This window comes from Monodon monoceros, unplaced genomic scaffold (genome assembly GCF_005190385.1).
Source record: "Monodon monoceros isolate NGI ecotype Baffin Bay Population unplaced genomic scaffold, NGI_Narwhal_1 Super_Scaffold_3, whole genome shotgun sequence".
NCBI lineage: Eukaryota > Metazoa > Chordata > Mammalia > Artiodactyla > Monodontidae > Monodon > Monodon monoceros.
This window is the reverse complement of record NW_021703780.1, coordinates 62,215,675-62,231,998: the sequence shown is the minus strand read 5'-3', so window position 1 is coordinate 62,231,998 and position 16,324 is coordinate 62,215,675. Positions and strand designations below refer to the sequence as shown.

At 46.6% G+C, this 16,324-nt stretch overlaps 1 protein-coding gene across 1 annotated transcript in view; it reads left to right on the top strand.

Moving 5' to 3' along the window:
• The first annotated feature begins 655 nt into the window (after nt 1-655).
• CCDC12 (coiled-coil domain containing 12) overlaps nt 656-16,324 on the top strand; it is a 46,971-nt gene continuing 31,302 nt past the window's right edge. The window contains exon 1 of the mRNA XM_029242458.1: nt 656-786. Coding sequence (XP_029098291.1) covers nt 676-786 — 111 coding nt within the window. The 5' untranslated portion in view covers nt 656-675. The remainder of the gene's footprint in view (nt 787-16,324) is intronic.

Below are 16,324 nucleotides of genomic sequence, written 5' to 3'. Positions count from 1 at the left end.
TTGGGGTTTGCTCTTCTCCAGGTTAGGTAGTCTGACCCTGGGTACTTTGCCACCCCGGGGGGCGGGGGCCGGGCAGGGGGTTGGAGGTGGGAGGGGATCATCCATGAACCCAGAGGAAAATGGCCATTCAGCCAAGCCCTGCTCTGCTTAGGTTTTGTCTGAGCTGAGAGTGGACAGAGAAGGGCCCAGAGGCCCATGAACAAGTGCATCCAGGAAGCCACAGATAGCTTAAGAGGAAAGGAGAGGCAGACCTCTTAGGCTGGGATCAGGGTAGAGAGTCAGGGAAGGCTTCGTGAAGGCATTCGAGCCTTTAAGAATCAGGAGAAGTGGACAAAGATGGGTCGGCGCATTCCAAGTGGCCAGCATGGTTGGCGCTTAGGTAAAACCAGAGCGATTGACGCGCTCTATCCTCCTTCACTCAGGTCTGGTTTCTCTTGCCGCTTTTTCCCTGATCGGCATTGGACGAATCGAGCCTTAGCGCCTTCTTTGTCGACCCCCGAAGAGTTAGACGTTCTGTGGGGGAGGAAGAGGGAGGGTCCTCCTGTAGCAACTCAGCATTGGTTGGCTTTCAGGACTTCCTGCTCTCCCATTCTCGTCCCTGGATTGGCCGTGAGGGGTTTGTCTAACACCTTGGGCCTGCGCGCTGCGGGACTAGAGAAGAGTGGGGGCGGGGGGATGTCTGCGGGCAAGATGGCGGCTACTGCGGCCGGTGTGGGCCGGTTGGAGGAAGAGGCGTTGCGGCGAAAGGAACGGCTGAAGGCCCTACGGGAGAAAACCGGGCGCAAGGTGAGGAATGCAGAGTGAGGGCCGTGGCTGAGGTACCCAGCGTTTGGTTCCGGCATCAGGGCGAGAGGGCAGGGGACTACAGGGAAAAGGCAACTGCCGGGGACGCGCATGCGCGCTGCTGGAGCATGCGCACGGCGTCGGCGACCGCCCAAGTCTGGGTCTGCGAGAGCGGTACTATGCTTGGCGCTAGTGCTGTCGCGCGTGCGTTGGTATGGTAGGGCAGTGGTCGACGCGCCGCAGGCCCTTTGGCCGGTGTTTCCCGTGTGGATTTCCAGGGCCAGTTTTAGTTTCATATGCTCGTCGGTTTGGGCGTGATTTGTTCGTGTCTGACTGAGCACGCTGAATCTTCCGTTTTCCCATGAGCAGCCGGCCTCCCATCCCTGGTGAAATACCGCGAGTCTGGCCGACTCTCCGCTGTGTGCCAGAGCGCCTTGGGCAGGGCAGTACGAGACTGCTCTGGGAGCCCGGCTGGATCGTTGAGTACAAAAAACCAGAAGGAAAGATCCATGTCTGGGTTAGGGTAGACCTAAGGGAAAGAGGCGGGCGCTTAGTTCTTTTTCAGGCTCTTGTTTGGGGATTTAGTCCTATTAGTTGCCAAACTTGGAAGCATTTTTCCTTGGTCTTGTTTGACAACAAAATGGTCTGATTCCATTTCTACTTCGTTGTTCTTTCCGAAGTAATCGAGAGGAAGGAGAACTCTGAAGTTCACTACTTTTGTGCGAATCCTGGTCCTGTCACTTGGGGTTGTAGGATTTGGGGCTAGTTGCTTCATCTCATGAGCTCCGGTTTCTTCATGTCTCCAGTGGAGGATAACAACCCCAAAACATTCATTCTCACTGGGTTATTTTGAGATCTAACAGGATAATCTGTTAGATTATCTGTATGCAAGAGCCCTAGAGAGTATATAGAGTACAGAGGATGGACGTTGTTCGTTCTGCTGTTTTGGGGTGGGCAAAAACTTTGTCCTCAGCTGTACAAAATACAAAGGATATTAAATATCTAGACCTGTAATGGATGGGGGGAAACAGGGACTCCATTTTCCAACTAAAAAAAATCAGGCAGGTTGGTTTGGCCCGTTTCCTTTCTGCATGGCCGTCTGGTGTCCTGCGAGAAAGTGTAAGGGGAAGTAATAGAAAGTGAAAGCCAGCGGGATTGGCTTCTGTTTTTGTTGGCAATTTGTCGGCTCTGTCAGTTATTCCTGCAGACTGCTTGGCCTAGGGATACTCAAGACCTCAGCCTTTCAAACAGCAGCTAGTCAACCCGAGCTGTTTCCTTGGATTTAGGGTCCAGATTATGGAATTGGGTTTGAGGGCAGAATACAAAGGACAGAATGGCATCCTCAGGCCCCCTTACAATGGGAAGGATGCCCCAGGCTATCAGGAAAACTGGCCTTTTAAGAGGGATTCTCTCAATGCGCTGAAAATATGGACCTATTTTTTTCCTTTACTTTTTAAAAAATTGTAGTAGAATATACATAACACAAAGTGTACCATTTTAAGTGTGCAAATCAGTGACATTAAGGATAGTCACAGTGTTATATAATTAAGCCACTATTTCCAGAACTTTTCATCATCCCAAATGGAAACTCTGTACCCATTAAACAATAACTCCCCTTCCCCTTCTCTCCCCAGTTCCTGGCAACCACCATTCTTTCTGTCTCATTGAATTTGACTACTCTAAGTATCTCATATAAGAGAATCATATACTACTTGCCTCTCTGTGACTGGCTTATTCATTCAGCGTAATGTTGTCAGGGTTCAGCCATGTTGCAGCATGTGTCAGAATTTCATTCCTTTTTAAGGCTGAATAATGTTCCATTGTTTGTATATAAAACATTTTGTTCATCCATTTATCTGTTAGTGGGCATTTGGGTTGCTTCTAGCTTTTGGCTGTTGTAAGTAGTGGGTATACAAATATCTGTTTGAGTCCCTGTTTTCAGTTCTTTTGTGTATATATCCAGAAGTGGAATTTTGGGATCATACAGTAATTCTATGTTTAACTTTTTGAGGAACCGCCATGTTTTCCATAGCTGCCACATCATTTTACATTCCCACCAGCAATGCACAAGGGTTTCAGTTTCTCCACACCCTTGCCAACACTTTTCTTTTTATGTTTTGTTGGTTATACACATCCTAATTGTGGTTGTAGTTTTGATTTGCATTTCCTTGATGAGTAGTGATATTGAGCATCTTCTCATGTGCCTATGGCCATTTGTTTATCTTCTTTGGAGAAATGTCTATTCGATCCTTTGCCCATTTTTAAATTGGGTTTTGGTGGTTGTTGTTGAATTGTAGGAGTTCTTAACGTATTCTGGATATTAACCCCTTATCAGATGGGTGATTTGCAAATATTTTCTCCCATTCCCAAGGTTGTCTTTTTACTTTCCTGATAATGTCCTTTGATGCACAAAGTTTTAAATTTTAATGAAGTTCAGTTTATCTTTTCCTATTGTTGATCCTGCTTTTGGTATCATACCTAATAAACCATCATCAAATCCAAGATCATGAAGCTCTTCCCCTGCGTTTTCTTCTAAGAGTTTTATAGTTTTAGCTCCTACATTTAGGTCTTTGATCCGTTCTAAGTTAATATTTGTATATGGTATAACATAAGGATCCAGTATATTCTTTTGCATGTGACTATCCAGCTTTCCCGGTACCATTTGTTGAAAAGACTGTCCTTTCTCTATTGAATGTTCCTTGTATCCCTGTTGAAAATCATTTAACCATATATGCAAGGGTTTGTTTCTAGACTCTCTATTCTGTCCCATTGGTCTGTATGTCTGTCCTTATGCCAGTATCACTTTGTTTTGATTACTGTAGCTTTGTAGTAAGTTTTGAAATCAGGAAGAATGAGTCCTCCAACTTAGTTCTCTTTCAAGATTGTTTTGGCTGTTTGGGATTCCTTGAGATTCCATATAAATTTGAGGATAGATTTTTCTATTTGTGCAAAGAACACCATTGAGATTTTGATAGGGATTGCACTGAATCTGTAGATCATTTTGGGTAGTATTGTCATCCTAACAATATTAAGTCTTCCAATTCATGAGCATGGGATGTCTTTATGTTTATTTAAGTCTTTAATTTCTCTCAACAAAACTCTTTAATTTACATTGTACAAGTCTTTAGCCTCCTTGGTAAATGTAATCCAAAGTATTTCGTTCTTTTTAGTGTTGTTTTAAATAGGATTGTTTTCTTAATTTCCTTTTCAGCTTGTTCATTGCCAGCATATAGAAATGCTGCTGATTTTTGTTCATTGATTTTGTATCCTGGAACTTTGCTGAATTTATTATTTATTCTAACACGGTTGTTTTGTTTTTGTTTTGTTTTTTTGTTTTTTGTTTTTGTTTTGTTTTTTTGGTGGACTCTTTAGGGTTTTCTGCGTATAAGATCACGTCATCATTGAAGAGAGATAATTTTACTTCTCTTTCAATTTGGATGCCTTTTATTTATTTTCTTGCCTAATTGCTCCGGCTGGAACTTTCAGTACCATATTGAATAGAAGTGTTGAAAGCAGGCATCTTGTTTTGTTCCTGACCTGAGGGAAAGAGTATTCAGTCTTTCACCATTGAGTGTGATGTTCACTATGGGTTTTTCATATATGGTCTTTATCATGTTGAGGAAGTTTCCTTTTGCTTCTAGTGTTGAGTGTTTTTATCAAGAAGGGGAATTGGATTTCATCAAATGCTTTTTCTTAATCAATTGAGATGATCGTGTGGTTTTTTTCCTACATTTTTTTATTGTATTATGTTGATTAATTTTGTAAGTTGAGCCATCCTTGCATTTCATGAGTAAATTCCACTTAGTCATGGTGTATAAACCTTTTAATATGCTGCTAAATTCAGTTTGCTAGTATTTTGTTAAAGATCTTTGCAACAGTATTCATAAGGGTTATTGATCTGTAGTTTGTCTGGCTTTGCTATCAGGGTAGTGCTGATCTTATAGAATGGTTTAGGAAGTATTTCCTTCTCTTCATTTTTTTCGAAGAGTTTTAGAAGGTTTGGTGTTAACTCTTTAAGTGTTTGGTGGAATTCACCAGTAAAGCCATCTGGCCCTGGGCTTTTCTTTGCTGGGAGGTTTTTGGTTACTTATTCAGTCGTCTTTTTAATTATAGGTCTATTCAAATTTTTTATTTCTTCGTGAGTCAGTTTAGTTACATCGTGTGTTTCTAGGAATTTTTCCATTTCATCTAGGTTATCCAGTTTGTTGGCATACTGATTACTACTTTAATTGGTTTAATCTTCACAGTTCTGACTTCAGAAAGGCCATGGTTGTGAACTCATTTCTGAAAAATGTACATTTGGAAATCACATGACTTTCCTCTTGGAATTGAGAGCTCACTGGCCTTTGGAGTTTCCTTGCATTCATTTTAAGAAACAAGAGTTACTGTGAAGCCACAATTTTGATTCCGTTGGAAGCTTTTTCCTTTCTTGGCATGCGTATCTAGGAGCTCCTGATTTTTCCACTCGTATAGTCCTTTTCCTGCTTAGAAAGCGAAGTTAGAATTTTTAGTTGACTCTTAGATTTCCATGCAGTGGTTTCAATAGTGCATTAGCAGTAGGTGATGAAATATTGTTTGGTTTGTTTCAAAATGGATTATTAGAACTAGTCATCCATTCCTTCAACAGAGGTGTACTGAGCACCTACTGTGCACCAGTGATTCAGGCACTGGAGGTATCACAGTGAACAAAGCACACAGAAGTCTGTGCCCCAAGCAGCTTCCATTTAGTTGGGGGCACAGATGGTCGTGCAAAATATATCTAGTGTTAGACGGAGATGGTGTTATGAAGAAAAGGAAAGAAGGAAGGAGAGATGGGGAGTACATGGTGCTCCTGTTTTACTCTGTAGCTCTAGCAGTTTAATTTCTTTATTAAAGGCAGCAGTGTTTTCAGATTTAGCATGGCTAATGATACCGCCTGCCTGGCTTATCTTATCTGGTCTTGATGACAGCCTTGAGAAGAAGGAAGAAGGAGGGCTAATTTATAGGTGGCAGCACTAAGGCCAATAGATGGGAGGCGGTTTTATTTGTCACATAAGGAGGAGGTATCCCAGGTGAGTGCTGCGGTTAGGAGGGACCATGAGAACAGGTGGTGGCTCTCTTTATGCACTGACCTGGGCTGGTTTCTCAGAGGCAGGGTGGGGGCAAGTTGAGAAGCTTTCCTACATAATTTCTGGTTCCTTGAGGTTTTATGAATTACATCCCCAAAAAACAATAGTGGAGAAAGAGTATAGGCCCAGGACTTACCTAGCAGTCCAGTGGTTAAGAATCCACGCTTCCACTGCAGGGGGCACAGGTTTGATGCCTGGCTGGGGAACTAAGATTCTGTATGACGCATGGTGTGGCCAAAAATAAATAAATAAATTTTAAAATAAAGGAAAAAAAAAAAAGAGTATAAGCCCCAAGTCCAAGCTGCCCGTATGTACATGCCTTAATCCCTACTGATTAAGATCCCAATTAGTCCTGATTCTGGCCCTTCTTCCCACTGACAAGGATGGGTGTAACCTTATTTGCCACAGTTCTTTTTTTTGGTATTTTTTTTATTGTGGTAAAATCTGTATGACATAAAATTTGCCATTTAACCATTTTTCATTGGCATTAAGTATATTCACAATGTTGTGCAACCGTAACGACTGTTTCTAAAATGTTTCATCACTCTAAACAGAGACGCTGCACTCGTTAAGCAATAACTCCCTATTCCTCTCTTACCCCGGCGCCTCGTAGCCTCTAACCTACTTTCTGTCTCTCTGAATCTGCCTGATGTAAATACCTCATATAAATGGAATCTTGCAGTATTTGTTCTTTTGTGTTTGGCTTATTTCACTTAGCAAAAGTTTTCAAGGTTCATCCATTCTAGTGTGTAACAGAGTTTCATTCCTTTTTAAGGCTGAACAATATTCCATTATATGTACGTACCACATTTTGTTTATCCAGTCATCTGTTGGTGGACACCTTTTGGCAGTTGTGACTAATGCTGTCATTGGTGTATTGGTGTACGTTTTGGTGTATAAGTATTTGTTTGAGTCCCTGTTTTCAGTTCTTTTGGGTATATACCTAAGGACTGGAATTGCTTATAATTCTGTGTTTAACTTTTTGAGAAACTGCCAAACTGTTTGCCAGAGCAGCTGTACCATTTTCCACTACTACCTGCAACACATGAGGGTTCCAATTTCTCTACATACTTGCCAACACTTGTGATTTTCCTTTAAAAAAAATAATTATAGCTCTCGTAGTAGGTGTGAACTGGTATCTCACTGTCGTGTTTTTTTTTTTTTTTTTAATTTTATTTATTTATTTTTTGTCTGCTTTGGGTCTTCGTTGCTGTGTGCGGGCTTTCTCTAGTTGCGGTGAGCGGGGGCTACTCTTCGTTGTGGTGCACGGGCTTCTCATTGTGGTGGCTTTTCTTGTTGTGGAGCACGGGCTCTAGGCGTGAAGGCTTCAGTAGTTGTGGCACGCGGGCTCAGTAGTTGTGGTGCACGGGCTTAGTTGCTCCGTAGCATGTGGGATCTTCCCGGACCAGGGATCGAACCCATGTCCCCTACATTGGCAGGCAGATTCTTAAGCACTGCGCCACCAGGGAAGTCCACTATTGTGGTTTTGATTAGCATTTCCCTAATGATTATTGCTGTTGAGTATCTTTTTATGTTCTTATTTGCCATTTGTATATGTTCTCTGGAGAAATATCTACTCATGTCCTCTGCCCATTTTTTAATTGGGTGGCTTGTCTTTCTGTTGTTGAGTTGTTGATTTTTTTATATGCGCTGGATATTAAACCATTATCAGGTATGGGATTTGCAAATATTTTCTCCCATTCTGTGGGTTGTCTTTTCTCTCTCTTGGTAGTGTCTTTTGATGCATGAAAGTTTTTAAAATCTTGATAAAGTCCAAATTATCTTTTCTTACCTTCTGTTACGTGTTTTTAGTGTCATATGTAATCTCCACAGTTCTTTTTTTTTTTTGCGGTACGCGGGCCTCTCATTGTTGTGGCCTCTCCCTTTGCGGAGCCGCGCAGGCTCAGCGGCCATGGCTCACGGGCCCAGCTGCTCCGTGGCATGTGGGATCTTCCCGGACCGGGGCACGAACCCGTGTCCCCTGCATCAGCAGGCGGACTCTCAACCACTGCGCCACCAGGGAAGCCCTCTCCACAGTTCTTGAGTGACGTTACTTTTGGGGTAGATGCCTGGGGAAAAGACAGTCAAGGGTCTAAAGTCTGAGTTAATTTTTCAGTCCACAGTTATTTCTCTTGGGACCTGTGAGTGCGGAGGAAGTACGGCCTGCCTACTGCTGGCAGATAGGAAGCAAGTGGTCTCCTCCCTCAGGGAGGAAGTGGTGCCCCACTTTCAGTTCAGTCTTCTGATGTTAGGACGAGGCCTCTGTGGGACAGACTCCAGGGTCGAGCGCTGCCTCAGCGTGCCCCTGTTGATGGAGGGTGCCTGTCTGCCCCATGGGGTGGCTCCCTGCTGGCCCCCTAGACTCTGTGCAGGTCCTTCGTTGATACCTTCTGTGCACATGGTTTTGCAGGAGGCGTCAGGGTTTCGGGCATGAGGTTGATTTTCCTCATGGTGTTATCTTACTTTCTTCCCCCACAAGACTATAAACTTATAATTTAGTGTGGTGTGGAGGAATCAGTGCTGAGATTGTGACAGATGGCCTCAAAATTATAGTCATGAAGTTTCTGTGTATTATTCAGCAGTAAAGCTCCATCATGGTTGTGCAGCTTAGCAGTTTTACAAAGTGCTTCCTTGCTAGCCCACCTGATGCAACTGATTTGAGAGCGGGCAAGACAAGAAGAGGTTCAGGTGCCCAAGGTTATGGAACATAAGTGACTCTCCTGGATTCCAGCCCAGGGAAGACCCCCTGCTAGACCCCCTGCTAGAGGGGGCTTTTATGCAGGGACAGCCCTGCTTGTAGCAGCATACTGTAGGTCAGCCAACCCAGGTTGACAGGTGGAAAGACCACATACGATGTTCGACTGTGCTCCTGGGGTTCATTTCCTGGGAAAGCCAAGCTGGGTCCAGGGAGGCTTCATGGGAAGGCAGAGTGGAACATGGGCTGAGTTGTGGTGGATGGAACTGGGAAGGGAGTATTACAGTAGCTGGAGAGGAATGTTCCAGGGGAGCAGTTCAGAGATGGGAACATTCAGGGGCACAGAAGGGAGAGTGGGGGATGCTCCAGAGGGTTTGACAGCAAGCAGTTGGCAGGGATTGGGGCAGGGATGAGGTCTGAAAGTGCTGCTGGGTGCTTTGGTGGCCAGGTTCTGCAGGAGCCAGGGCTTGCAGCTGCCCGGGCAAGGGCAGCCAGCTTGCCCAGGCACATATTTCTGTACTGCAGTATTTGAACCTCATTTCTTGATGCTCATCCAGAAGTTCCAAGCTGGGTGAGTAGGTGAATAGTTCAAGGCTGTAGGTGAAGTTCTGTGGCATCTCTCTACCATGCCATCCAGCAGGGCACTGTGAGGCCACTTTCTTTTCTGACCTCTTCCTCAGCAGCCAAATGGTGGCTTCTGAAGGTGATTCACTTGGCACAAACACTTGCCCCTTGGCTGTTGGCTCTACCGACATTTGGCCTGGATTGGGCTGTCTCTTTCTGCCCTGAGACAGGGAGACTGGTTGTCGGCCTGGCCAGCCCCTCAGGGGTTGGGTGTGATCTCGGGGCCAAGGTCTGGCTGTCAGCTTTCAGGTTCAACAGCAGTTCCTGTTTTTCACCTGGCTCTAGAGACCAGAGCAGCACTCTTCAGTGTTCTCCATCTAATCTGTGCTGTCCAGTACCATAGCCACAAGCCACATGTGGCTCTTGCGCCCTTGAAATGTGGCTAACAGGACACTAATTTTATTCCATTTTAATTAGCTTACATTTGAACAGCTACACTTGACTTATGGCTGTCTTACAGGATAGTGCATCTCTGGAGGACTTGCTTCCTCTAGTCCATCTCATAAGAGACCGTGTCTACCTAACTCCCATTTATTGAGAGGTAAGAGGGAGAGGGCAGGTGGAAACCACCCAGGGGACCATCAGATCAGCCTGGGGGGCCTAAAAGTCCAATGTGCTACCCATTGCACCACAGAGCCAGGTCTTGGGGGGCCTAGAGTTGGGGCAGAGGGCTTTGAAGTTGCCAGTCTTCGTGGCTGGTGTCTCCAGCACATGCATATCCCTGACCTTCTGTGTGTGCATCCAGTGCAGTTAAATGCTGACCATTCAGCGGTACAGTTGTGGTCTTCACACTCAAGGAATGTGCATGTGGAGAGTGGGAGCAGTGCCAAGGCAAAGGGGGAGCACGTTGAAACTTTCTGACTTTGGTGCACCGGGGAATGTCCTGGCCAGATAGGGGCAGAAGAGGGAGCTGGAGGGAAGGGCTAGCAAGTTGAGGGGAGGGGGGGGCAGAGTAGGGCAGTGAGGGGGGCGGTGGAGGAGAGCCCAGGGAGCTGGGGCGAGTCTGACGTGTCCATGTCCTGATCACCTCTCAGGAAGTTGTCTCTGTCCCCACCCCATGTGGCCACACCCCATGCCCAGCAGCCTGATTGCTAAGTCACTTGAGGAGGTGACTGCCTCTTGGGTTGACAGCCTTTTGCAGGTGGGCAGTCACAACATTTACACGGCCGTTTGTGACGGGATCTCGTGACTTGTTCAGTCCCCAAAGCAGCCCCTTCAGGTAGGTGTTGGTTTCTCCCTATTTAATAGACAAGGAAACCTGAGGCTGAAGGGACCTCTTGTGCCTATGTTTTGCCGTGTTGCCAATCCTGGATGGTCCCTTAGGCCCTGGCCCTGTACCCCTCTCCACTCCTCAACCCCAGGTGCTTGGGAACAAGCGGTCCCCAGGAAGGGGTCTCCTTCCCATCACACACAGAAATTGCCATCAGGCTGCCTGGTGGGAGCTGCCTGGCTTAGCGGAGAGCATCTGCTTTGGAACCAGGTAATGTGGTTCAAAACTCAGCTCCATTCATCACATCTTTGGGATAGAAGCAGATCTTCAAAACTCTGAGCCTCCCTATCCTAGACATGGCTTCTGACCTCTTCAGTAGCTGGGAGCCCAGAGAAAGAGGTCCAAGAAGTGTCCAGCTCAAGATCTTGCCCATGGGCCTTTTATAAACATGAGTGTCTGTCCTTTATCCTCTGCCCTCTTGGAAGCAGGGAAGTCAAGTGGTCCTCCAGCCCTCTCTGCTGAGTGACAGTGGGTGGAGCCCGCTCTGTTTCCAATGGAAGCAAAGAGGACATCCTCCTGGTACCCTGGCTTTACTCAGCCTAGCCCTAATTCCTTGAAGGTGGAATTCATTTTTAGTGCCAAATGTTAGATTAACAAAGTGGATTTGCAGAGCTGCAACCTTGACGAGGTTTGCAGTTCCCATTCATCTTAAGGACTGACCTCTTCCCCACCTCTGCTCAGACCCTAAGGTCTTAGAGCCAGTGAGAGAGAGAACCTTGTGGGTGGGAGGTTTGGGCTCCCAACACAGATACCTGTTGATGAACCAGTGTTGAAACTTTGGATTCAGTCATCCCCTTGGAGGGCCCTGACTTGTTCATTTGTGAAATAAAGATGTTGGTTCAGTCAGAGGTCCTCAGACCTACCAGTACATCAGGATCACCTGGGGAGACAATTTGCAATCTCTTCTCTGGCCCCATCCCAAACCTCCTGTCAGGATCTTAGAATCAAAGCATTTTTAAAGTTCCCCAGATGATTCTGATACAGCATTTTTCTGGAAATCTCTGATCACTCCCCTGACATTCTCCCTTGACAAAAGGAAGTAGAACATCTCCTTTCCCTGGAGCATTAGCTGCCCTTTCTGACTGCAGGAACTCTGCAGCCAGCTACCAAACAAGTATTATTGAGCACCAGCTGTGTGCCAGGCCCTGGGGATCCAGCCTGTGAATAAGACTGCCTCCCTGCCTCCAGGGGCTTCCATGGGAGGAGTGGGTGGTTAGTAAAGTACACGTAAACAGGGAAGATAACACGTAAACAGGGAAGATAACTTGTGAGGGCTAGGATGGGGGTGTTGGGGTGTGTGTGTGTGTGTGTGCGCGCGCGCGCGCGCGCTGCACAGCCGCCTTCAGTTGGGAAGATCTCTTTGAGTGGGAGATTTGAGATAGAGGGGGTAGGAGTGAGGGGTGGGGAGGGGGGAGGGATGGGATGCCAAGATCTAGGGAAGAGCAGGTGGAGCTTGGCTTGTTTCAGTGGCAGAAAGAATCCCTGTGTGGCAGGAGTAGAGTCAAAGGTTGGGGGCGTAGGGTGGGCATGAGAGTAGAGAGGCCCTGGGAGGCTGGGGCCGCAGGGGCTGGACCTCCCTCTGAGGGCGATAGGGAGCCACTGGAGGTCTGAGCGAGCACCAGTGCCCTGCCCTGACAGTGTGTGGCGGTAGGAGGCTGCTGCATTAGCCCAGGTGTGAGGCAGTGGCCGTCGGACAGGGTTCCGGGACGTCCTGAGAGATGGGCTGTGGGGTGAGTGAGCTGAGTGGATGGCGGGGCCTGTTCCTGAGATAAGTCCAGGGGACAGTGGTCTTGAAGGGGAAATCAGGAGTCCAGTTTAGGTCACTTTAGGCCTGAGATGACTATTAGACATCTAAGTGCAGAGAGACTGGCAGGCGGGCATCTGGACTGTTGAGAGGTGCTTGTGTAGTAGGATTTGAAGCTGTAGGTCTAGATGAGGGCCCCTGGGTTCAGAGCCTAGACAGCAAAGGGGGAGAACTGGGGGCACCATCAGTGCCCTGAGGCTCGCCCTGCGGGCGTTTCGGAGGAGTTGGTGGAGGAAACTTAGAGGGAGGGGGCAGTGGGGGTGGGGGAAGCCAGGTGAGGATGGAATGGCTTTGGGCAGGACAAGGTGACAGGCGAGCTTGGTCCAGCTGTTTCAGGGAAGTGTGTGTGGGAGGGGAGGGTGCCAGTGGGGTCCAGGCCGGCTGGATAGGGGTGCAGCATGGCAACCACAGCCTCACTGTGAATTGGGCCTCCTTTCCACTGTAGCAAGGCCTCACCGGACCCCAGCGGTAAGACTCACTGGTCTCTCAGGAGAGGTAGCACAGGCTGAGGCAGTGCCCCTGTGGCTTGGCTCTCTGGGCTGGCCCTGTGTTGTGGAGCAGGCGGCCTTCCTGCTTCCTTCTCTCTCTTCTTTTTTTTTTTTTTTTTTTGCGGTACACGGGCCTCTCACTGTTGTGGTCTCTCCCGTTGCGGAGCACAGGCTCCGGACGCGCAGGCTCAGCGGCCATGGCTCACGGGCCCAGCCGCTCCGCGGCATGTGGGATCTTCCCGGACCGGGGCACGAACCCGTGTCCCCTGCATCGGCAGGCAGACTCTCAACCACTGTGCCACCAGGGAAGCCCGCTTCCTTCTCTTTTGCCCTTACCCATCCCTGTGGGTGGGCAGGCCCCGAGGGCTGCCTCCATTTGAACTGAGGGCTGCCTCTGAGTCAGGCTGGTGGCTTCTCTGAGGTTCCCTGCACCAGGGTTGCCTAGGCAGATTGCATTTGCCACCTTGCCTGCTACTCTGCTAACTCTGAGACCGATAGGTAAATCTCCTCGTGTTCCTGAGCTTACACTTCTTCAGCCGGCCACGGTAACCCCGGCCCTCCACGATGAAGATGAAGTGGGGTGGTGGGTACAGAAAGGTGTTGAGAAATGAGAAGTGTGTATGTGCGTTTGTTCTTTCTGCTGTACTCTTGTTCTACCCCCAGTGAGGACCCCTTTACTTTACAGATGCGACAGTGGAGACCCAGAGAGGGTCAGGGGCTGTACAACGTCACACAGGACTGCCCCCCTGGAGATGGGCACAGAGGAGCCCACCACCTCATGGCTGAGTCCCTTGGAGCCCTCCCGATGGGGTGGAACTGGTGCAGCCTCCCCCTTGGAGCTGTGCAGGGAGGGGCTTTGCCATGGGCTGCAGGGAAGAGAACAAGATCTTCCCTCAGCTTGCTCTGCTAATGTGGGGAGAAGCTACTGAGCTGGGCAAAGGGTGCACCTCTTTCTAAGTTTCCCGGGAGGGTAGGGCTTCCCGAGATAGATGCACAGCTGTCTGGCTCCTTTATGGTTTAGCTCACCTGCGGTGGCTGAGGCAGCCTCATGTAGCAGAAGAGACCCTGGACAGGAAGCCAGAAGACAAGATCCCTCTTTCTTGCTCCTTCACTGCACTGATGCAGTTATTCAGGCCTCAGTTTCCCTTTCGGGTGACTTCTGTGGCATTACAAGATGTAACCAGGTGTTCTCAAGGCCCCACTGATGGGGGACAGGGATTGGAAAGCAAAGGAATCTTGAAATTCAAGCTGGTGTGTAATCTTTCTGTTAGCTTTTGCAACAAAAGAATTTGTGTGACCTTGATGGTGAATCCCTCAGTTGTATTCGCTTGTCTCCTAGAGTCAGGAGGGTGTGAGGGAGTGTGCTTCCCTCTTGGTGTCCAGGTAGCTGTCTTCTTGGTGTGCTTGGGGGCCCCGAGATATTCTTCTCTTTGGAGAACTTACTTCTTACTGTCATCTAGACAGAATTAGCCCCCGCTTTAGGTTTTAATGATTTATTTTTGGTTTCTAAATGGATGTCAGTTTTTCTGTTTTAACAACAATGAAATGGCACTAAAAATTTTTTAAAAACAACTCTTAATTGAAGTATATTATACATAAAGAAAAGTACACAAATCAGCTCCGTTATTTTCACTAAGTGAATACACCCATGTAATCAGTAACTCAGATCAAGAAACGTGGCAGCATTCCAGAATCCCCCTCCTGCCCCCACCCAGGTGCTTACATCTCCAGAGTAATCAATCCCTTGGGACTTTTAACACCAGAGTTTGGCTTTTCTTACTTTTGAACCTTATGTAAATGGATCATACAGCACATACTCTTGTATCTGGCTTCTTTCATTCAACATTATGTGTGTGGGCTATTTTATTGAGTGTGGCATTACTTCATTCTTATTGCTGTACAGTATTCCATTGTTTGAATACACCGCATTTTATCCATTCCACTCTAGATTTTCAGGGTGGGGCTATTATGGATTATGCTGCTATACCCAATCTTGTGCATGTCTTGGTGAATCTATGTACATATGTCTGCTGGGTGTATGCCTGTGAGTAGAATTGCTAGGTCATAGGGCATATATAGGGTAGATACTGCCTAACAGTTTTCCAGAACGCCTGTACCATTTTACACTCCCACCAGCGGTGTATATGAGAGTTCTCTCTAGCACTTTTGTGGTTTAAATTTGCATTTTCTTCCTAACTAATAGAGTTCTGTATCTTTTTATATGTTTATATGAAGTACCTGTTCAGGCCTTTTATTGGATTGCCTGATACTTTTTCCTATTGATTTTTAGGAGTTCTTTATTCCAGTCCTGGGTGAGTCCTTTGTTCTATATGTGTGCTACAACTGTCTCTTCTACCGCCTCTGGGCCTTCACTTTTCTTGCTTTTAATTGCATTCTTTGATGAACAGAAGTTCTTCATTTAATGTAGGCCAGTTTATCAATTTTTCCCCCTAATACCTTCTATGGCCTATTTAAGAATATGGTTGCATACTCTGGGTCATGATGATATTCTCTTATGTTATATTCTAGAAGTTTTACTGTTTTACCTTTCACCTTTAGATTGCCAGTCCATCTGGAATTTATTTATTTTTACATGGTGTGAGATAGAGGTCAAGATTTTTCCCCCATATGGATATCAGTGACTCAGCACTACTTATTATTTGGCATTTGTTTTTTTAGAAAGAAGACTGTTTCCTTGTGAATGGTTGGCATGCAGCGTCCTTGATAAGCCGTACTGCTAACCTCCCACATCTTGATAATAGTTGTAGTTACTGTAATAATAATAGTAGTAACTAATTTTTTTTTGTTTTGAATGTTACTGAGTCCCAGTTCATGCCAGCCCCTCAGTAGACAGGCAGCTCCTTGGGGCAGGGACAACTCAAACTTATTTTAACAAAGCATTTAGATATTTCATGCCATTGGCAGTTGTCCTGGGTGTTCTTTGTCCCATGACTCTGAGCCCCTTGGCTTTGTGCACCAGACCACGGACTCACACAGAGGGCAGGGACCTGCTGAGCCTGGCTCCCCAAAGCTGCTTGGACTTGCCATCCACTCTCTCCGTGTTCTGGACCAACTGACTGGGGTGTTCTGACTAGAAATATGAGTTGCCTCGAACAATTGCTTCTAGGTCAGCTGTTTCAAACTCGGGCTGTATGTTTTAAATTCACTCCTGCTAACACTTGGACCGGGATGTGGTTGCTCCATAGTACTAAGTATTGTAATACAGAATTGAAATGCAATTTGTGTTCTTTGTTATTATTTTTAAAATTTTTATTGGAGTATAATTGATTTACAATGATATGTTAGTTTCAGGTGTACAGCAAAGTGAATCAGTTATACATATAACTGATCAGTTATACATATACATGTGTCCACTCTTTTTTAGATTCTTTTCCCAGGTAGGCCATTACAGAGTATTGAGTAGAGTTCCCTGTGCTATACAGTAGGTTCTTCTTAGTTACCTATTTTATATATATTAACGTGTATTTGTCAATCCCAATCTCCCCATTTATCCCTCCCCAACTTTCCCCCGTGTTCGTTTTTTTTTTTTTT